Raw genomic sequence first — 23,291 nt, forward strand, 5'->3', positions numbered from 1 at the left:
CTAAATGCTTGTTATTCACCATATATTTTAAAGTCAATCCAAAACTAAGACCTATATCAGATTACATGAAAAGTGAAGATTAAAGCGATGTAAATAGTTTTCAGACTGCAGTGATTGCAGTATGGAACATTTATTGCCCATTGCCTAAATGTCCTGAGAGGCTTTGTCATGTGACAACTAAACTGAGGAAATAACATCTGCTGTATTTGCCTTGTGCATACTCTGCTTGATAAGCAAAGGAGGGAAGAATAACCTGGATGTGCATGTTAATACCTATGCTGCTTTTCAATACTGATTTATATTAAGCTAATACCTCTACTGCTTTTCAATACTGATTTATATTAAGCTAATACCTTTACTGCCTTTCAATACTGATTTATGTTAAACTAATAACTTTACTGCTTTTCAATACTGATTTATATTAGGCTAATACCTCTACTGCCTTTCAATACTGATTTATATTAAGCTGTTTACTACAAGTGCAAGGATCCCAAAAGAGAACAACACTGATATTTACGAGACACCTATCACCAAAACCACCTTTATTCACAGGGAACTATACACTGTACCAACAAAGGTATACTAATACTATTCTATATATACTGTACCGTCCCATACTGAGAGCACCTTCTCTCTTTCATAAGCCTCGACTGTTGTGCTTGAGATTTAAGTTAAATTTAAGTTAAATAGTCCCTATTTAAATGTATACAAATGTATACAGTTACAATATTATGAATACAATATGTCATATATGCGCTTGACTAGCTATCTACACAAACTTGTGAAGAATGTCTAAAAACTCTGAATATGAATTTTAGCCTTTTGCACAGATTTTTATGGGTGCTTGTCTGAATAAAAAAGAACACCATCCAATTTGAGATGATTTTGTGGTTTCTTTACAAGCCTCATTGTTTATCATTCATAAACAGCCCAGAGTCAATTGCTTTGTCTCTCCCTCTATCTCTGCAAATAGCATTAGTAAATCACATTGTTCTTTCTCATTCTTTAAAAACCATTCTGGATCACTGAAATGCATAGAATTGCCTCTGGTGTCAGATTTCAACATTATTCCATAAGGAAAGTTAGATTTAAGCATGAAATTGGTTCACTGATTTGTAATATGCAGACCTATAGTAAGGTAAAGACAAACACATTACACTGAACATTTTCAGTGAACTGTACTGTACATGTGAGAGCCCACGACCCATTTACAGAGCTGCACCAGTTTTAGTGTAATTCAGCTTGCTTGAGGGCCCCATCAAGCAGTCAACTACCCACACATCTATTACACCCCACCGACAACTGCTAGTGCTCCATAACATACCATTCATTATTTATAATATAAGACCAAAGTTGACCAAAACATATGACCAAAGTTTCAAATTCATATTTCTGAATGGTGGAAAAAGATTTTTATTGAATGTTAAGCCACCAAACATATAAATACCTTTCTGTGGAATGAAAGCAGAGACCTATTGTAGCCAATAGCAGCTGACAAGATGGGTGAGGTGATCTACTGTAATTTAATAAAACATCCAACACTCAGCAGTGATTGGCAAATGACTTCACATGCGATCCAGAGGAGTTTAGACAACCCAGATGTCAACACATTATCTGCTGAGCTCACATCCTGGCAACATGCCACAGTAAGAATCTCTCATCCACAGATTTAATCAAAGCTGAGCGTTTTAATACATGCACTAAGCAGTGTGGGCAATATGGTGAGCTCCACCCACCCACACACACACTCTTTCTCTCTCCCCCCTCCTCCATGGTCTCACCACACTTTCCCAATCCTTCTTGGCACACTCAGACAGACACAGCCGAAAGCTCTAATGGTTCCGATGGTTTCAGGTTGGCTCATTTCAAAACCTCATGAATAAACCCCGTCGTTTGCCAGCCGCCATTAATGAAACGAGGCATTTGGCATCGTCTTACACTACGTCTTTTATATCTGACCACAGCTTTTTGCTTCACCGGCCTTTTTTTTTTACTGTTCTGTTGACATAACCACACTGTGTCTAAGCTGATATTCGAAATCCCATCCCTGTTTTACTACACTGCCTATGACTCACCTGCTGTAGTAAATAGCTGACAGTGTATCACGCTAGCTTTTTTAGTTTAATGCGGTGTGGAGACTGGGACGTTAGTATTGAAATCTGCTAAAAATCCATATTCCGTGCCCTGTGGTTAGACAGCATCAATTCCGCTTCTTTGATTATTTATTTTTGACTCGGAAGTGACAATGTCAGGCGTGCCATAAAGGGAGATACATTCCTGACACATGCATTATTGATCCTGTCTGCTGCTGAGATTGATGAGGGCTACACAATGGGAAACAATATCATCTTTACTCCTACTGGGACATGCGCAATGCAAGAGCAAACCTGCAGACCTTAATGGAAAATTCAAGCTGCGGCACCTTGAATACTTGAGGAGACATACGGAAACAAGCCCATTTAGAACATCACTGAAGACACTAATGATGTTTAACAGGAACACGCTTGGCTTTAAGTAGCGGTGACAACACAAGTGTAGGGTAATTAGGCACGATACGCGATGCAGAACGATCTCCTTTTAATCTGTACTTGTTCATGGCTGTTTCCTTATTTTATGTTAATCACACAAACAGGATCGTGCATAAAATTTACAAACAGTTAGCATTCATCATCACACACACCTGGGATACGCACAAAAACAAAGGTCTGCACATATGTCATGCATCCCATATTGGTTTTTCGTAGGAACATTTTAAAGAACAAAAGTAAGAATAATTTAAGAAAAGTTTTGTGAATGTGGCCCATTGTGTTCCATTGCAGTAGCTTGCTTTCCCTTGGGCAAAACAGCCACAGCAATATACACTAAAGCAGATGTGAGAGAGGGAGAGGAGCTGGGTAAAACTACACCTCCCATGCAGGGAAGCATACTTTTTTTGCCAAAATGTGAGGGAGACTGCCGAATCAAATGGAGGGCTCAGGGTGGATATGTCGCTCTCCTCTGTAACCCCAGTAAAACATATGGCTCAGTTTGCCGGAACATGCCGGAGAGGGATTCCTCACAGGGACGCGCGGTTGTGTGCTTAACGCAGCGGCTAACACGCGGACATCTGGCCGGCCCTAAAATTACTCCTATAGCCGCCACCGCGATCTGAGGCCCCGCGAGCACCCCTGTGGCCCGCGCTCGCGGCTGCCTGTTTAGAGCTGAGCTATGCCCCGTCGCCCCCATAAATCCAGTGACTCAAACCAGCTCCACTCGCAAATGGAAAGGACAGGATTAGCCTTGTTAGGAAACAACGCCAAGTCCAAAACAAATACATTAAAGATGCTTCTCTGCACGGTGAAATTCCCTCAACAATTCCCCGTGTATTAAAAATAACATTAAATTAGGACTGATGCAACAAGATGACGTGATGTACATACATCCAGAAGACATAAGACCCCTGTTAAAGTGCCCTCCCAAGAGATGTGATCTTCCATTGCATGAATCATTACTAACATTAGCTTGTTATATTGTATGAGGTTTTCTTTACATTTGATGAGATAGGTCATCTCTTCACTGACTGAAGCCTTCTACAAAGCTCCACTGTTGCCACAATCTAGAGCAGTTTGCAAACAGTAGTCTCACAATCTAGAGTAGACTGAAAATGAAGCAGGTCATTTCAGAAATTTTGCTGAAAATGAATTAATTGCAGCACAACCCACTGGATGTGTGACTCTGAAGACAACACTTCATTGCAAAGCTCTATTTAGTTTATTTTTTATATTCTTCAATGCATTAGAAGTGCACCAACCAACAACTCCGTATTTTTACGAGTCAAATTGAGAAAACCTGCCTGTTTGAACTCAGTGAATCGGTCTGTCAGTATGAATTTGGCCTTGTCCCCTCTCCCACAACCCTGCTTCCTGTGAATGCCTCAGTTGTTGGGATTACCTTACATTAGTCACACTTGGCTGCCTCCGTTTAGCTCTAGACTCTGATTTAAGTGCAATATTTCTGAGAGCGGCAGAGCATCAGAAATCTTACCAGGTCTTCATTGTTTAAGGTGGATCGGGTCACAAGGGCAAAAGATATGCCTGCCTTTCGAGCAGCCAATGTCTGCAAGAAATTAAACAGATGGAAAATAATGTGACCCCGAGAATGAGAGTCAAATTAAACAGTCAGTTAAAACAGGACATAAAAAACATACTGTGCAAATACAGGAAAAATTTGCTTCTCAAAATTTCCTCGACGACAGTATTTATACATTTTCCATTGTTAATGCCATGCTGGATTCGTAGCTATAAGATATGAAGACAAAATTTTTTTTTTAAATGTGGGTTTTTTGGAGAGGAGAAAATTTCCTCTCTGGCAAAAGCATTCTCCTTCCTTTGAGTTCTGCAGTAAAAATAAAACAGCATGCAGGCGTCTCTTTGTGATAAGAGGGTGGGTTACCAGAGCATCACATATTCAACAATTTGGCCTGATTGTTTTGCTCTGAGAGAATTTCCTATTATTCCTGCTAACTGCCATGCAGTAAAAAAGAATCACAAAGAGCCACAGCCCTTTGGTCTGCGATAAACTGAATATTTTTCCTTAGTGTTACAATTAGATAAAGAGCCTCCTAGAAGTCAGAGGGGGTTTAAGGAAAGCTGTTATTTTGAATTCAGTATAGCTGAACAATTGTGATGTAAATTCCAGAACTTTTATAGCTCAAGAAACAAAACAGTTAAATGCTTTGCATGTTTTGGTTTAGTGTGAAAACTAATGGAAATAACACATATTCATTTTCTATATTGAAAAATGAAAAAATAATCTCTGTTCTTTTTCTCTATAATGTGAATATATGGCTTAGGGGAATTAATTCTAAAATCCAAAGCCAAAACATAATTCCTCAAATTATAATCAGTTAAGACAAGCCAATTAAAGAAAGCAAAAGCATGCAAAATTATACACTGGTCATGGTTCCCCCAGAGTACAGAGGGATTTACACCTCCAAAGCAATTAAAGTCAAATTGATCAGATTGAACCTCCCACGGAGAGCCCCACCTCCACCATGTTCTTCTGACTCCCTACCATAAATAGCATGGCTAAAAATACCTTAATTGGATAATGTCATGCATCTATCAAATGTGATGTAAACAATGTATACCATGTGTGTGTGTGTGTGTGTGTGTACTTGTGTACACAAGTTCATGTAAATAGAACTGTAATTTGGTATACTGTAGGACAACAGCTAAGAGATATGCTGAGTGATACCTTCTAAAAAAATTTACCTTTTAAGCAAGATAATGACAAAAGCAAAAATAAGACAAGAACAAGCTCTTACCAAAGCCTTGAGAGGTCCAGCAGCAAAAAGAAGAAGACAAAAAATTTCAGTTAGGGAAAGGACGAGAATAAAAGATCTAAAATTATATCAACAGAAGCCCTGCACAAACTGCGCACACAGTATATTCTGCTTCTGTTGCCATGCAAAAACAGCTTATCATTATACAGGAGGAGAGCGTGAAGTTCATGAAAGCACTTTTAAAATATAATTCTGAGAAATGATCAAAAAGTCATTACTGATGCAAGCATTACAGACTGCAATAATCCAATTCAACCATGCTTTGCAATATCTCTTATGCCTGCTACAGAAGGAATTTATAATATTTCTGCTGTCTATAATGCACAGTTTCAGAAGGACGCAGACCGACGGACAAGAGGCCCTTATAATCCTTCACTGTGAAGCCAGCAACACAAGACTGACGCAGTTACATTGAGGAGTGAATTTTGACCTTGGCCCAAGTGGTTAAAGAAAGGTAGGCTACAATTGGCACCAGTCCAGGCAACACAATAGGAATGCAGGCATTGACAGCTGACAATATTGGATTTTTCTTTACCATTCGCCCCTCAGCTACAGCCAGAATCATGGTAAAGATTCATGGAATGCCACAGGCTTCGAAAGCACGGGAATGTAGGTGAGGGGTTACAGTGAGCTGTACATGAACGTAAATGTTGATGTAAGTCTCCTGGTCATGCAGTGTAGAACAGCCGAGGTTGCTGCAGGCATCGGGATGACGCGCATCCAAATTTTAAACAGGGCTGGCTATATGTTTTTACAACCTCCTCCCCGCCCCTATTGCAGGTTCCTCCCATCTCACCCTCCCCCAAATTATCTAAACACTGCTGCTGCACTGAAGCAATCACACAGCCCACTGAGGAGAGAAAACAGAGGAGAGGAATGGGAGGACGGGAGCCGGATTAAACCGCTTGCGTTCGGTGACTTCATCTGGGGTGCGGAAGGCTTTCTGGCGCATCACATGTACATGACTAAAAGCCTTGGCACAGTTCAGTCAGATTTCAATGAAGTCCTCGTATATATTTTTGGGTTGAGTTGTCAACATTTCAAATGGCGCCAATGTTACGTATATCCTGTTCGGCAGAGGGATGATGAATAGCACTCGGGCTGAAATCTGACAACTCACTGAAAAATATCACCCATAGTCATTATGGGGCCATGTGGGAATGGTAATATATACGCAAAACCCAAAATATGACAGCCCATACTTACCCAGATAAAAGTTGTTTTTTTATTTCATGAGAGATATGGACAAATACAATCATCAAGCATCAACTTTTGCTCTTCAGTGTTTAAGCATTTGTCATGTAAAAAATATCAGAGCAATAACCTCTGTTTACATTATGCTGTCAATTAATACAAATAGCCATTGTATCTTTGGCAGGACATTAATTGTACTGATTTACTCAACAATTTTACACTTTTACAATTCAATGTGCTATGAACATGAATTATACTGAACATACTTTATGCAGCCCAATTATAAAATAATAACATATGAAATACTAAAATGATCAGACACACATACGGTAAATGCTATTGGGCAATTCTTCGCATGAATGAATTACAAGTCTATGAAGTATAATGGCACATACTAACACAAGGAGCTGTTGCAGGCAAAGGCTATAATAACACTTGTCCTACATAATATATTGGAAGCCAGATAAATTCTCCATAAATCAGGAGTAACCTTGTTGAGGTGGATAACTCACCAGGTCTCGGACAATAGGCATAGTTCTCTTGCGTCGTAAATCTGGCATGCTGTCGATACCGTAAAGTATGCTGCCCGGCCTGGTGGAGCAGACAGATTTAGTGCATATTAATATCATAATAATGCTGTGCACTGTACATGTAAGACATAACAGGACTGAGAGAGAAAGGATTATTTGATTTACGGTAACGGTGACCGGTGCCCGGCGCCGACCGTACGTCATTTCATTTTTTGGTCTTACGGTTTTGGCTTGCGTGGCCCCACAGTAAGAACAGCTAACACGTTTTACACCTCCTCCTTCAAATGGCAAGCCAGCAGGGCGCAGCGCAGTGAAGCAGGCACTGCCATTGGGCTCGACAGCGGGAGGGCAGGCTTTAGCTGAGTGACGGCGAGGGTGACTTTAAACAGAGATCCTCAGGTGCAGCTTTCGGGAGGCTGCGCGGCCCCCAGCTGCTCCTTCCCGCCGCGGTGCGCGGGGCGAGCGTCACGCCCAGGTGGGTGGGTGTCAATGTCGCACAGGGAACGCCCCAGCCCCGCCAGGGGTCCCACCAGGTGACGCGCACTCGATCCCCAGCCACATAGGGTGACTGCATTTGTGTGAAAAGTGACCCAGACACTTCACCTGTGCGGACTGCATTTTCAGGGAGCGGTCTGGACACTTATGCGTGGTCTGGAGAGAGAGTGCTTTTCTATTTGATGGAATTTCTGATAAACAGCGACTGTCTGAACCTCTCTGCCAGCAAGTGAAATTTAGTCCTCATGCTTTGCAGTATGGCCTTGTTTTTGACTTCAGGTTACATTATATGGAATGAAAATAACAAAATGTAACAAAAATAAAATCTTATTTAATCCTGCCTACAGGAGTGGTCATTGAAAATTCTCAACTGACAGATGCACATATAATAGCAGCATGCTGTAGTAATCTCAAGTTGGAAAAAAACTAACATTTGCATGTGTTCGTCAAATAAAAGAGCAGACACTGATTGAACCCACGCTAACACTGCATTTCGCTCAGTCTGAAAATTTCCTCATCAGATCATCCGCAGTTATAAGCAATATAACTGTATACCAGACCGTGCATTGAATGAGACACATAACAATGCTCTGCACATTTGCTGCCCTTTGACCAATTAAAGGCCATATGATTTTGATACTGTTTCAGCAGTGTCTTCGCAAGTCACTATAATGTGAGATTTATCAGATGGAAAAAACTGTAGCTCAGAAAGCACACTACCACCTAGGTTCATGCAACTTGGAGGTGAAAATACTTGGTTGTTATACTTTTAGAAAGGTCAAACAGTAGCACATTTGGCAGAAATTCTTTCCCTCTTGCTATACAAATAACATTGACATTGATAACACTATTTTTTTATGATGTTTATAATTGCATCTCTGCAAGCAATCAAGCCAGAACACATTTCCATTGGACCAGCTTGTTAACTGCACAATGCTGGCAGGACACAGTATCAACAGGAGAGCAGGCCATAATCTCTAACATTAATTACTTCAGATGTGCTTTTCACATTGTCCTGTTTACATTTCCTGTAATAGGGTTAAAAATGTACAGAAAAAAAAACAAGAGGCAACATGTCTATGACCTGACTTTGGTTGTCTTATATGCATGCATATATATGTTCAATGAACGTGTGAATATGCAAATAAATTATGAGATAATTCCTCCAATGTCCAATTCTAAATTCTGTGGAGTGTGTTTTTGTAGAGGATAACTCAAGTGGTCATCTAGCTAAACTAGGCAGTAGTTAAAAAAGAAAACCATGTCTGTTTAAATTACATTCAATTTACATTGGTAGTGTGCTCTTTTATTTGCTTCCCTTAGCTTTGTGCACAAATTAAAATATATATTTTGTGTATTTTCAACTGTTTATGTCAAATGTGATAATAATGAAGGGTGCCACATTAGCCTTTGATATTGCTCCACATTTTCCATGCTTCTACATTGAACAATTTGTACCAAATGAATGCTTGTAATTCTGAAATTACAATTTTTTTTTTCACATTTACATATGCCGTAAATATAACTGGATCTGATAACCATCAGCCCTTCATGAAGATAACCCCCCCCCCCCCCAGTGCTGATTGTTAACAATCTGTTCCACTCACCCTCCAGCACTCCCCAGTTTTGATGGATCCAGGACATTGCTGCTTACAAGCCGTGCCTTCACACAAGAGACAGTGAAAATGTTACTTTGGAGTCTTATCACACGCCATTGTTTTAGAGACAGTAAAGCCCCTCCAATATTACTTCACACACAATACATATCAAATTGACTGTTATTTAGAGTGGTGCACTTTATCTGCAGGACGGTTCAGGCACAGAAGAGTAAAAAGAGCAGAACTGGGTCAAAATCCAGGAAAGGGAAAACAATATCAGTTATTATTTTCTGTGTAATTTGAGCAATGCCTCTATTAAGTTTGAAGTGCCAGCTCACAGTTTTGAGCACTATTTTTCTCATTTATAATGCATGCTTTTTACTGAACTGGGTACCATCACTTGTAAAATGCACCACGTGATAGAATGTCCTTGATTCTGGAGAACTGTCTAACAAATGCAACAAGTTGCATTTTCAAAAGAAAACAAAGCGATGGCGTTAAAATAAAAGAATGATTAACAAAAATACATAGAAAGAATTTAATGAAAATACTCCAATCACATGCAGTGCTTTACAGTGACTGAATGAAATGGTCATGGATACACCACACTGACAAGAAAGGAAAGAGAGAAAAAGAACATGAGGATAAAATAAATATTAAATATGAAATATGAGGAACAGCAAATTTAAAACCTGTGCATCCAAAGCAGTGCTATCTGAAAAAGAGAGCCAAGGACAGGAAGGTAGAACATTAGAAAAGTTCCTTTAAGGGGTATTTTCTGACAAGACTTTTCCTGAGAATTATACAATGCTAAGTGTTTTTCGCACAAGTGCGGCATTGTAAGACTTGAGATTTATTCTTGCAAAATGTGAAAGTGCCCCTAGGGATATCTGACTGTGAATTGTTGCATTCATAATACTAATAGTCCTCTGGTATTGAATCATTCAGGCTTTACAAGAAACCCTGGAATAAATATTAAACTGTCAGTGGTGTTTTCTGCAGCTATTCTGTATTTTTTTTCTGTGACAGGGACTGTTGCCACTGTAAGGCATTCGGTTTATACCACCCTGAAAATGTTTTCATCTTTGATATCAACAAATTAATCGTGCTTCCATCTAGATAATTCAGAACTGTCTGCCAGCCAGTGCATCAGGGAATTGTGGAGAGCAGCTCATTTTTCATGCATGTTATGTATCACTGCTCCAGATTCTTAATCTTAACCAAATTCGAATAAATTTCATATCCTCTGCAGTTGACAATTGAAAAACATTGCATACAATAAGCCACTGATCAATATAACTGGTATAAATGTCCTGTTGTCTACATAGAAACCCCAGAATCTGTACACATCTGCTTTTGGTTTTTTGCAATTACATAAAATAAAACAAAATCTAAAACAAATGAGTATTACAGTCATAAAAGGCTACTGCATATTAGACAACATAAGGCAATGAAGTACAAGTATAACTCGCCTTAAAAGGAATGCCAGGACCACTATGAAATAGCCTGCACAGCTAAATCTCTGCTGTTAATATGAAGCAGACATGGATGGTTAAACACCATACTGATAAGCATTATCTAGAGCACTCCCCTTCTGTTAGCCCACACAAGGGCTGATATTTTTACCAGCCTGTTTCGTAATAAACCAACAATATTATTATCAAAATGCAGGGTTTCCCTCAGACCTACTTAGCCTCAACAGTACACCGGGACCAATTTGCGGTGAGCTGCTATATTTCACAATTGCAAATCGTGCGGTTTGCACTCTATTTTCGATTTGTGTAAATGAACATGATGTCCCTGGAGAGTAAATTGGTGCCAATTATTTAATTATCACTTCGTTAATGAGTAACAACTGAGTCACTTTTATAGTCAGCTGCACCTATGGTAGCTTTATACACTGAAAAAGGCATATTGCAGAACTGTTTGTGTATCTTGTTCCCCTGCCGCTACAGTATAAGATAATAAATAGTTGAAAGTGACTTTTTATAGTCTTGTATTGTGTGAACCGTTTCTTTTGGATTACGACATAATTGCCAAAATCGACATCTCATGTACTTCCCAAAAAAATAAAAGTTTTCACTTGTGCATGCGTGTGAGAATGGCCTTCAGTAGAGGACATGGAGTACCAGAGGGTGCTGTAAATATTCTTTGACATACAGTGCCCATAAGAATGGCATGAAGCAACCCAAAGTGCAAGTTGGACAAAAGGAAGTAGTGGGATTGCACAGTATTATAAACAATTGCACATACGTTTTGGAAAACAGAACTACAATGTTTAAATCAAATAGTATAGTGTGTTCAATAAAGGTCGATATGAAGACATTTGATTGTAACTTGTCATGAGCAGACGAACCACACAGACCCCCTCCCTCCCAATTCAATCAACCACCTCCACCTCAACTCCCCACCCACCCAGGTCAGCACTTGCCACAGAGACAAACTATTTTCCAACAGGAAACCCTGGAATTTACCATAGAAACAGCTGGAATTCAGTCAATGGGACTATATTCAAAGGTTGAAGAGATACTAATGATATCATCAGACTGTAAATGAAGGTTACTTATCTTCTTTGAATTCAGTGTCCCTGTCATTTTAAAGCAATCTACACACAATTACTGTGTTGCGATAACAGCCTCACATCTACAAACACACATAGTGTTATTTCAAGTGGTTCCGTCTGTGAGGTAACAATACCAAAAGATGATGTTTTTACCTCTATCCCAGTTGTAATTCTCTAAAAAAAATCATCATATCAATATTATTCATGGGAACCAAAACAAACTGCATTATAAGCAGGAGCAATCACTGGGTAAGAGCCAAAAACAGTGAAGGACAACAATACATTTAAAAACATAGAGAAATAAGTAGCCATCCCATTTTAAAATTTAAAAAAATTGTATTGTGTTTTGGCATTAATCAATTTTCCAAATGTATGTATGTATCTCACACCAGAAAATGTATCCCACATTGCACATCATCAGTGTGTTGTATAAGAGGACATGGCCTGGCATTGCAATCTTATTTACTATAAAAAAACACCACCTGGTCATGTAAGACCACACAGAGCACTCTTCAATGAGAGAACAGTTACTGGCTGGCACATTAGGGCATGTGTGTCACTGAGTACACAGTTAATTTTGAAAAGGAATGGTCCAAAAACAAGTACACTTAGAATTCAGTCAGCCAGAAATTCTTGGGGAATGAATTGCAACCACATTCTGCCTAAACTGTCTACAACAACGATATATATGAGTTCCAAATGAAGACGTGCAGAGTTTCAGAACAAAGAAATCTATAAAGAAGTCTAAAAACACATAAAGCCCCACCTGGGAGGACTATGGAATTCAATCACACAAATATTAAGATATTGGATTTTAAAAGATCATCAACAGTAGATTGGAAAAGATGGCAAGATACCAACAGCGGACTGAAGTGTACAAAATATACGTCGCCTCAAGTGCAATTACATTGATGGGGTGCATATTACTTAGCAGTGCTTCTTGTATGAGTGTGGAAGAAGAAAGAAGGAAAGACATATAGCGTGAACATCTCAATGTTCATAAACAGTCAGTTAAAAGTGTTTGAATTCAGAGACTATACCTAGAGAATATTTACAAAAAAAATTGTGCCCATTTCTCACAAGAAAACCACGTAAATGTGTATCTCACAAATCGTATTTGCGCAGTAGATAAAACAACATGGCCCTCTCTCATTGAGACCTCTATTTTTAATGACAGGTTCAAACTGAAATCTGGAGCAGGCATGCTCCTTCCATCTGCACGAAGCAGATACAGAGAGGGAAGGAGTGGAGCTCAGCCCATCTTCAGAACACATGGCAGCCCACTACTAGACTGCAATAAATATTCTAAACAAAGCTGACCTGGTTAAAAAATGCCCCTGGGATGGAGGAATTAGCATCTGAATACAGTAGCCTCTTGTAGCAAAGTGAAGATTGGGCTGGCAGGCAATGCAAGAAGATCAAGACTCGGCTGCCAAGCTATGAACATGAACAGCGTGATTTTGGAGGTGCGCATAGAATATAAATGCAAATGTTCACACACTACGGTTCTGTTGTTGTTCTACACTGCTGTGTTCTTGGGCACCAGTTTATGCTGAAGATGACTTGAAATGCACGTTTAAACAAACGTGCACTCATATCATAATCATGCTGCCCACAATGAGCTCTGACAAAGGTCTCTCTTGACCAATCTGGGCTTTCCCAGACATTTGTAACTTAGAAACCTAGTAATTTACATACACTTTAATAATTCATTGTGCTTTTCTGCTCTTAATTAATGAAGATAGCTTTTTCCTTGAGCAAGAATTGTTTAAACATGTGCCATCATGATAATCAACTAAAGCTGAATCAACAAAATTTGATATATTGAAATCTTAAAATCTGTTAAAAATAACTGACACCACGTACTGAGTATTTAAACATTCATAACAACTAAACAAATCAGGGTCTTTATTTTCTACAGGGATACTGATCTTCTACTCTGTGTTACACAGAGCAAATTTTATTGAGTGCAAGCAGGCTACCCTATACAGTGAAAGCTTTGTCAGTATACACAACAACCCGAATATTTACACCAATATTAAAATTCACTGACAACTATATGAGCAGGCTAGTACAATTCCAGCAGATTTTTTTGTTTTTATTGTGAATACAGTGGCTGGTGTACCCATACACTTCCTTTTATAATAAAATATACACAACGGTTACCATATGCTACTAACTTTAGCAAGCCGGCAAGCTAATTAACTCAACTAACCTCCAACAGCTCTCCAAAAAGAAAGGCTGCAGATCACACAGAAAGCCAAGAACAGCTCTGGCAGGCCCTGCCCTGTTTAAGACCCAAGCAGCCCTGGTCTACTGTATGTTCTGAGCATCCCCAATTTAAACCTAAGCTCCTGTAAATACCTGCCATTCCATAACACCAAAATGTATAACTATATATCATATGCCTGACTATGGGACCCTGGTACTGTATTTTGTGTTCAAGTTTCAAAAATCTGGGTTAGGAGCATTCTGAATAAGGCGGAAGAGAGTCCATTGGCTCTCTGATGATTGTAATTGAAAACCACTACCAAAGTGTGTCCTCCTCAAAGCAGAGTATGTTGTTCTCCACAGCTAAGCCCATCGCACAGCTAAGCCCATTCCTCCTGTCTCTCGGTCAATATCTGTCATGTGTATCGAGCAGAGAATGATTTTGCTGTTGCCACAGTTCTGTCTAGATATTGTTTCAATTGTTGCATGTTACGAAATGATTTGTAATTTGACACTAATACAACCCTATTGTGCAAAGAAAAACTATATCCACCATAACCTTGGTGAGAATCAATGCCATGAAATTTCTCATGTCATTGTCCTGCTTCAGAAAACTGGACAATGCCAGTCTTTTTTTACATTATTCTTGTGTCTCAAAATAAAGCCAGCAAAAGCAGTGTTTAACATTTTATATAAATAAAAACTGTTAATCAAACATGCATTTATGACCGAGAATATTCATTTAGTCATACAAATAAATAGGAGCTGTATAGATCAATGATAAAATGCTTATTCCCAAAATGATTCATCAATAGGCAATAACAAATCAAAATAGAAAAAGCAACAAAAGAATCAGCACAATATGCATATGGAAGACATATCACAGCCAGCTGGGAGGAAGTCATGCAACCAGCACTGGAAGGAGTACCACAGCCTCATGGTGAGGAAATAATCTAGTTATTGTTCATGCTTCTGAAACACTTGATTGGTCGTTAATGATTATAAAAAAATATCCAGAGAAAACAATGGCCGATGTTAAGATACCTAAATAAGTACACCAAGAATAAGTGCAAACATGCTTCCCAACAAACCATTTTTAAAATGTCTACATATAAGAATGTCATTCCATCAAATAACAGATCAACTGCTACCTTCCAATAATAGCAAACATGCCCCACTAGTATAATAAGCCAAACATAAAAGTTATATATACACCACTTTCAATTTAGTGATTAAAAGCCATTCATTATTTTTGTTCCATTGAGGTGCCATCAAGGTGGAAATTTGTCATGGACTGTTTTGGGCAGCTATTTCTATCTGAAAGACCTGCCAACATCAGGGTGTTATGGGGCATACTGATTTCATAATTTGTTTATGCATATATGTCCATCCATTTAACAATAAAACCAATGTTCAAAATCAATTAAAATGCATGCATGGCTCTCACCATTCAAATGTTACATATTTATAAAAAAGCATGACCAAGACTAATAAATATCTGAGTTTAAAGACTCATGAACCGTTTCAGGGAGACGTACAGGAAAGTTAGGGCAATTACTAATCTAACGGAAAAAAGAGAGAAAGAAAAAGAGAGAGAGAGAGACAGAAAGACAGAGAGGGAAAGAAAAAGAGAGAGAGTAGAGCGTACTGCCATCATCTATTATGCATGAAATACCTGACCCCTGCCTATTCATCACCACACACAAAGTCAAATATCAACTCCAATTAGACCAAGAGAAAACAAGACCTCTCCAGATGACAACCCATGTTAGCTGCCTCACTGACGTCCCTTACACCACTGAAACAGAGTCTGGGGTTTCCAATCATTTCAGCTTCTATGCCTGAGAGCTACCATGTATTTCAGAATGTTTAAAAAACTCTGATGATTTTGTACTGTATTTCTGAAGTAAAAGTGACAGACTAATCCTATTCCATCTACTGTAGTGTCAAGTATGTCTTAAAGACAAATTTATCTCAATGGTATAATATTTCATAGGTATGTTTTCCTTTTAATATGCTATTATGTTATATTGTATATCATGTATGTGTGTATATCTCCTACTCCAAATTTTTTAATATTGCTTGTTTCTCAAATCATTACAGCCTTACACTGAGCATTACAAAATAAAATGAAATGTACAGTGTTGTATGTACCTCCAGCAAGAATCTGTTCCTCTAGCTCAGCCATTTGTTTCCTGTATGCCCTCAGTGCTACTTCTTTGAAAGTTGGTCGTATTCTCTTTTTGGGTGCAGTTTCACCCGATGGTTCTGCTGTAACATTTAGATTTTCATCCTGTTGTTCAACTGCTCCCTCACTTTCCTCTAAATCTTCAGTGTCCTCGGTTTCTTCAGTATAGACCATTGACTCAATCTCTGGTGTTTCTTCTGTTGCTTGGTTGTCATCGTAGTCCTCGCTGTACTCTTCGTCATACTGCTCATCATAGCTACAGTCATATTCTAACACAATGCTTTCTTCCTGAGGTTCTTCATCTTCCTGATACTGTTCCTCCTGGATCAGGTCCTGTGGAGACTGTTCCTCCTGGCACTCTTCCGGCTGGTCCTGTTCCTGGGGTTCATTTGCATTTTTCTTGTTCTCCAGATTAGCAAGTACCTGCTCCATGACCTCCACATAATGTGTCTCATTGTCCACGGGCTGTTCACTGAGCTCCTCTTCATCAGCCTTGTAATAGAACGGCTCAGTGTACACATCTGAATCAATGGTTGTGCTGGAATCATTTGCAGTAGACTGGGATAAAGTTCTGAACCGACTCATGAATGAGGAATTGCTTGGTTCTTCTGTTGCACTAACGCTCTGGGAGCTTTTGGTCCAGACTACCTCTAATGCGGATTTGGCTCGCTGTAGGGTAGAACCAAATGTTGGGAAGTTGAAGGATTTATCAGTGAGGTCAATGCTGAGCCGGCTGTGCCAGGATTTGGGAACCTCTTCACATTTCTCAATGGGAAGTTCGCTCTGACTCCGATACATAGTGGCTGTCTTGTTCTGATTTTGATAAATGTGATTAATGTTGACTTCTGGGAAAGGGTCACTCTGGACATCAGGTTGGCTTGCAGATTCACTCTCCACACCAGGACAAGTAGAAGGAGTGCTATCAAGTGTCATGTAGCTCTCACCCTCAAACTGCAGGTCCACCTCTTGGCATTTTGTAATATTTTCAGGGAAACCAGGATTAGCTGTGGGGTCAAAAGGGCTGCTGATCTCAGAAACTAAGTTCTGTTCAGTTGAAGCATCGAGGCCTGAGTCAGCACCTTGTTCTAAATGGTGCCAGTCCTTCCATGGTGAAAGGTCAGCCTGCAAAGAGAGCTGAGAACCACTGTAGTGGCTCCTGTCACCTGATGCACAGACTAACCCATTGCTAACACCGCTGTCAACCGTTTCTGCGGTCTCTGCTTCATTTGGTTCCACAAAAGGTGGGTTTTCCTGGCTGAGGGTTTGGCTGGGTGGGCTTGCATACCAAGAGGATGCCAAGTCCTCCTGCTTCCTCTGCCAAAGTTCCTGATCTGAGGATGACAGCAAGGAGCAGCCATTAGCCCTAGTGAAAAACTGGCTCTCTGAGAAATCCTCAGAATAAGACTGGCACAGTTTTGAACAGTCTGACTCTGAGCGACTGAGTTTGGGTGTGGAGTAGTCACTCTGGGAAAGCCACACGGGAGTCAGGTCTGTGTAATAAGGCTTTGTTTGCTTATCCTGGTCTTCGTATCCTGCTGACTGGAAGGTATCTTCAGCATAATGCACTGAGCCAGAATACATGCCGGCATCAGTGGACCGATTATGTCCATCGTGGGATTTTTTTTTATCAGACTTGCCTTTGACTGCGGCCTTAGTCACAACTGCATATTTATTTCTGTTCAAGTCCTCTAACTCTTTATCACTGTCCATAGAGTCCCAGTCATCAGTATCTGTTTTCTCTTTCGTTGAGACTTTTATGTCCATGCTTTCGTACGTTTGCGATGAGGTCATCCCTTTGTCTTTCCTGTCTTTTGGTTCATGTACAAGACTATCAGTTGAGACTGAAATGCCCGTGCCTTTGAGCTTGTAACACTTTTTCAAAACTAAATCCCTGTCTTGGAAGGTGGAAAAGATAACAATGATGGGACGTGGCTTAGCATTAGGACATTCTCGTTGTTGCCCTAACCGATGGGCAAGTTCAATTTTTAGTGTCTTGTGTGCTTCAGTAAACCCCATTTTTTCCTTTAAAATTTGGTAAATAAGACTGTCAGTTTTCTCATGCTTTTCCTCAGGCACATTTATGAATCTCAGAGTGGCTTTGCTACCTTGGTGGTGGACCTGCTTGATGTAATCATGTATGTCTCGCGTTTCTCTCCGCGACTGGACAAAGCCTGAGCGCAGCTGCTCAATCTCGCTCTGCACCACCTCCACACTGCTGGAGATCTCATCGATGGAGTTCTTGAGGGCGTTGACATGCCCTCGCAGTTCAGAGAGCTCCGTCTCGATCTGGCTGATCCCCTGCAATTCTTTGAAAATCATCTCCATGACGTCCTGAGTCTGGCTGATGCAGCCTGTTGAGCTGGATCCAGGCTCCAGCGAGGTTACCTTCTGCTGCCGTCCAGCCCTGTCCAGAGACTTGCTCCGGATACCTAGAGTTTTCCTCCAGTTGCTGACCTCTGAATCTGAAGAGACACATTCTTGACTTTTTTTCCATTTTCTTAGCTTTCGCAAAGCTCCCAGCCGGAGGGTGTGCAGACTGCTTCGTTCCACCCTTTCCCCCTCTGAACTTCCATCAGAGGGTGCCAGGCTGGTCAAACTCTTCCTGTTCCGTCTTACTGGCATAGTGTGGGCTTTTTGTTCATCGAATCTATGGGCAAGTTTAACCTCACTCAGAGAGTCAGAGTAACTGCTATCGATAGATAAGACCTCTTGGAGCTGACTCTCATTATTATTAAACAAAATAGCGTTTTTTTGAAGTCCATTAGCTATTGCAACTCGGTAACTGAATGTCGGGGAAAGTGATGAGGGATCGTTTTTTCCGTCGTCCTCCTCAAGGGATATGTTGCGAGCTGAGGAACATTTGGAGATTTTTTTGACTGTGCTTTTCAGAGCTGTGGAAAAAGTCGGATTCCGTGCCTGCGGTTCCAGGGTCAATTTTGGTTCTTTTTTTTCGCTACTTTCTTTCTTCTTTGTGGGATTTGCCAATTTCTTTGTAAACATTCCTTTGCAAATCTTTACAATGTATGATGGGAGGCTCTTGAGTAGGGCAGAAACCATGGAGGGCAATGTTTTGGTGCTGCTTTCCAAACGTAGTAAAACTGGACTGACTTATAAATCCAGCAGTGACAAAATATACAAGGAGCACTTAAAAAGTTTTTTTTTTTATGTTAACCCTGAGTGACAGGATAAAAAAGTTCAGCGGGTTGCTTTCAAAGGTGATCATACCACTCCGCAAAAACTGTACATCCTAGTGGAGGCCCAGAAATACTGTAAAATCCAGTGACTCTCCTTGTGGCTAACCGCATTGCTCTACAAAGGAAACCCATTGATTACATATAAAATAAAGATTAAACACAGTTGCACACATGAAAAATAAGTGTATATAAGTATATTAACACAGTTGTTTCATCACTATTCAACACAACACTTATCTGCTCATATCAGGTGCCCAAATGATCAATTTTATCACAGATTACTCATAGTTTAAAAAGCTATGCACCACACAAAACAATGTTTTCAAGACGAACCGCCACCAGAACTGGAGGAATAGCACAATTATGCATTATCATTATATCTGTAGTCAATTGAATCTGTTTGTGGATTTTTCTTTTTGAGGTGAACGCAGTACAATGACTCATTGCATTTTAAAACACAGCAGAAAACTGCTTGGGCAGTCTTCATTAGGCATGCTCTCTGGCACTTGGATATAGATGTATAGATTTATCAAAGTCAATAAACAGGAACCTCGCCAAAATGCACCTTTTACAACAGGGGGCACAGCAATTACATGAATTGGCCTAATCCTTATTAGTGATGTGCTGCTGAACTGTGGACATGGCATTGAGGAAGCACATCCCAATGTATATAAATAGAAATATAACTGAGAATTTGTTTATTCAATCCAAAGGACCAACAAGGACACCATGAAGGCCAGCCTATATAACTATTCAAGCCATAACATTTTTCTATGGCTTGAACTAAAAACAATGAAATTATATCTAGCTGTGAGTTTAGTGAATTGTTTTCGCTTCAAAACTTACTGCTTTTCTGCATTTTTCCTAAGATGCCATTCAAACCTTTCAGTGTCACTTGAAATTTGTGACACTGAAAGGTTTGAACAAGACACCACATGACAACTAACCTGTATGTGTGGATGTGTGTACTACAGAACTGTGTGCCTGTGCTGCTCTGTATGACAAACAGCTTAGTGAATGTAGTTTCAGTTATTGAAAATATTATGTTCCTCAATCTTTGGGCGTGCTATGCAATAGCATCAGTGTACATCATTATTGACATGTTAGCTTTAAAGACAGTGAATAAGTAGCCTACTTTGTCTGAGACCATAAATAAATGACTGGTATCTATTTCTAGTAATAAATGAGTCAATACAGTACAAAAAGCAATGAGGAAACAATAAGATCTGGAAGAAAACAGAAGAGTTTGAGCCATAAATCCCAACCTGCTCTCCAACTGCCCACTATTCCTGGTGTAATGCTACAGAACTACATCCTGTTACAGTTAAACAAATAACATGTAATAAAATGGCCAGATTGACAGCACAAGCCTATATTGCATAAAAAAATGAATTAATTGGACTGCTCATATATGACTACCTTTCAAAAATATATCTGACAATTTATTAAATGCCTATATTACGGTAGGTGCAAAGTACTGAGTACTGTATAGGGGCATCCACTTGCATGCTGTATTTACATGAAGGCTGAATTCATCATTATGTAGAATACTGAAACTTAGTGATACTTATTACTAATTCTTTGGAATTCTAATGTTTCAGCAAAGAAATGGACAGTTGAATCTGACTCTGAATCTACTATATTCAATACCCAATTTCCATGTATGTAGAATGACTGTGCATGCAAATGACATGAGGTCACCCTAGGGACATTTCATATAATATGATTAGGGAGGCAGCGATGCAGAGGCAAATGAAAATTGAGATGACATACAGTAAGTTTGTAGAATTATGAAAATTAGTACATTAGTTCCTTACTGGGGTCAGATGAACTTCAACATAAAAACTGGGTGACAACCCCAATGCCAGGAAGTGCATATTTCAAATTAGAATTTGCATTGTGGTCCAGTACCACCAACACTTCAGTGCAGCCATGCACTTCTTAATAAGGCTCTTTAATCTCTGAACCATTTTATTAACACCAATTTTGCCTGCTCTTTTCCACCTCCACAGACTATTACTGCGCCTTTAGATCTAAGCAGCATGATTCATAATGCCTGACACTGGAAAAATGGAGTTGATCAATCAAGTCAAGCCCTATGAAAAAAAGCTATGTATACAGATGTTGTGTGTAGGGGGTGCAATATGAGAAAAAGGAAAGTTTATGTTTTTACTGGTACATTAGTAAAAGATTATTCAAGTGTGTGGCAGGCTCTCTCACTATGGGAATTCAAAAATTACCAACTTGTGGTCAAAGTAGAACACCTGATCTGTGAATCCTAGTCTTAGCCATATATTAGGTAAACTTTAGCCTGCATGACAGCATCTTCATCAGGTAGACTATGGGGCCCACAGTAAGCCCCACCCACTAACACAGTCGAAAGCTTTGGGGGGACACCTGAACGCTTCTAATGTATGCCATTTCGTTATTTTCATACCCAATTGCTTAATGGGAACAAAGGCAATTACGATTCAATTCCAAGGAACAGACTTTGAATTCCTCCGGATTACAGACTTGAATGTTAAAGGATATCAAAGCAGCTAAAGGGCTATTTCAATATGCATGCTTTAAATGGGCGCTGATTTGCTGCTGTTCTGCATCACCGTGCCATCCATGCTCCTCTTCTCCCGCAGATTGTGAGATCTGGCAGGGTAGAGTGACAGATTAACGAAACGTAGAAGCTTATGGCATTAGGAGGCTTTCTGTTTTTAGTCAAGGAAAACGCTGAATTTTTAATGAAGTCATGCTATTCCTTCAGAGCAGCGCTGCAAGCAGTTCATCTTGAAACACTTCCCAAATGAAAGCTATGCGTTTCACCCAAAACAAAATGCACCCTATGGTTTAATGCACTGCGTGAATAACTAGACATTGGAAACAAAAATCACATGCTAAAATAATTTACACTATTAAATTATTTGCACTATTAAATTAATACAGATGCCTTCAACATGCATCACCATCACACAACTTAGATTCAATTAGATTACATTTGATTGGTATCAATAATAGAGCCTTTTACTGAGAAGAATTATTCACTCATTTATAACCACTGAACCTGACGGTTCAATGAGTGAAAGCATGTATGTATTAGCATATAAAAAAGCTGGAAAGCAATGAGGAACACAAACCATGTACAACCACAACACAGTCAATCTTCAAACTACTGAACATACCTGATTTTTGAGACTCCTTATAAAAGCCAACTAAATTTACCCACCAGCAACAGCTCCTGCAATTCAGCTCCCCTCACTAACGCAGAAGCAAGCGGAGAGAAAAGACGGACGAGGCATTCCCCATTCAGCTGGGAAAAGAAGCAAATGTGCAGCGCGACATGAAGCAGCCTCCTAACAGCCCAACTCCAGTGCAGACCGGCACTCCGTCAGCGAGGGGTTCTGCGTTTTCCTACAAATTCCATAGCGCTCCCAGAACTGCTCTCTGCAAACCTGGACCGTCTCGAGCCACAAACCTTCAGCACAGTTCATAGCTCTCAATCCGGAGTCGCAGAAATCAGCCCTTCCCCTGTCCTCCGCTCCCCCCTCTTCTCCTGGTTACGGTGCTTAAATGTTGCAACTGACAGCCTGGGGTCCCTTTCTTTTCTCTCCTCTGTGCGAGTAGTAGCCCGCGATGCTGATGCAGTCAGCTTCTGGGACAGAGCATGCCTCGCGGTTGTTTTAAAGGGGTGGCAGTCATTGATGGACTGCTACTGCCTTCCCCCAGCCTCGACTCCAAGAGTTGCTTCCCCCCACCCCCCCCACCCAGCGCATCAGTGGAAAGCAACTCCCCCACTCCCCACCTCCCCTACCCTCCCCCCTCCCCCCCCGGATGGGAGTGAAATGCGCTTAGCGAAAGCCTCGGCTCGCAGATAAAAACACATGTGACACTGGGAGAAGGCAGTGGCACAGCAGTGGCTACGGTATTGATAACGGTCAGCCCGCGTCTGCTGGGAAGACAGCACGGTGCCATCGCCGTGTCGCTCCTTGCTGTTAATTTATCAG

At 40.2% G+C, this 23,291-nt stretch overlaps 1 protein-coding gene across 4 annotated transcripts in view; it reads right to left on the bottom strand.

The window, feature by feature from the left end:
* The window catches only part of LOC118227632 (protein unc-13 homolog C-like), a 104,794-nt gene extending 81,757 nt beyond the window's left edge, over window positions 1–23,037 (bottom strand). For 2 of the 4 annotated variants that reach the window (XM_035418321.1, XM_035418318.1), the window contains exons 1-7: window positions 22,470–23,037; window positions 16,069–19,411; window positions 9,833–9,855; window positions 9,150–9,205; window positions 7,030–7,108; window positions 5,306–5,311; window positions 4,024–4,095 (exon numbers count right to left, since the gene is read on the bottom strand). In XM_035418321.1, the coding sequence (XP_035274212.1) occupies window positions 4,024–4,095; window positions 5,306–5,311; window positions 7,030–7,108; window positions 9,150–9,205; window positions 9,833–9,855; window positions 16,069–19,159 (3,327 nt within the window). In that variant the 5' untranslated portion in view covers window positions 19,160–19,411; window positions 22,470–23,037. The remainder of the gene's footprint in view (window positions 1–4,023; window positions 4,096–5,305; window positions 5,312–7,029; window positions 7,109–9,149; window positions 9,206–9,832; window positions 9,856–16,068; window positions 19,412–22,469) is intronic. The other 2 variants (XM_035418319.1, XM_035418320.1) reach the window with 2 other exon arrangements.
* Between the last annotated feature and the right edge of the window lie 254 nt (window positions 23,038–23,291).

The sequence above is a fragment of the Anguilla anguilla genome, chromosome 5 (genome assembly GCF_013347855.1).
Source record: "Anguilla anguilla isolate fAngAng1 chromosome 5, fAngAng1.pri, whole genome shotgun sequence".
NCBI classification, from domain to species: Eukaryota; Metazoa; Chordata; class Actinopteri; order Anguilliformes; family Anguillidae; genus Anguilla; species Anguilla anguilla.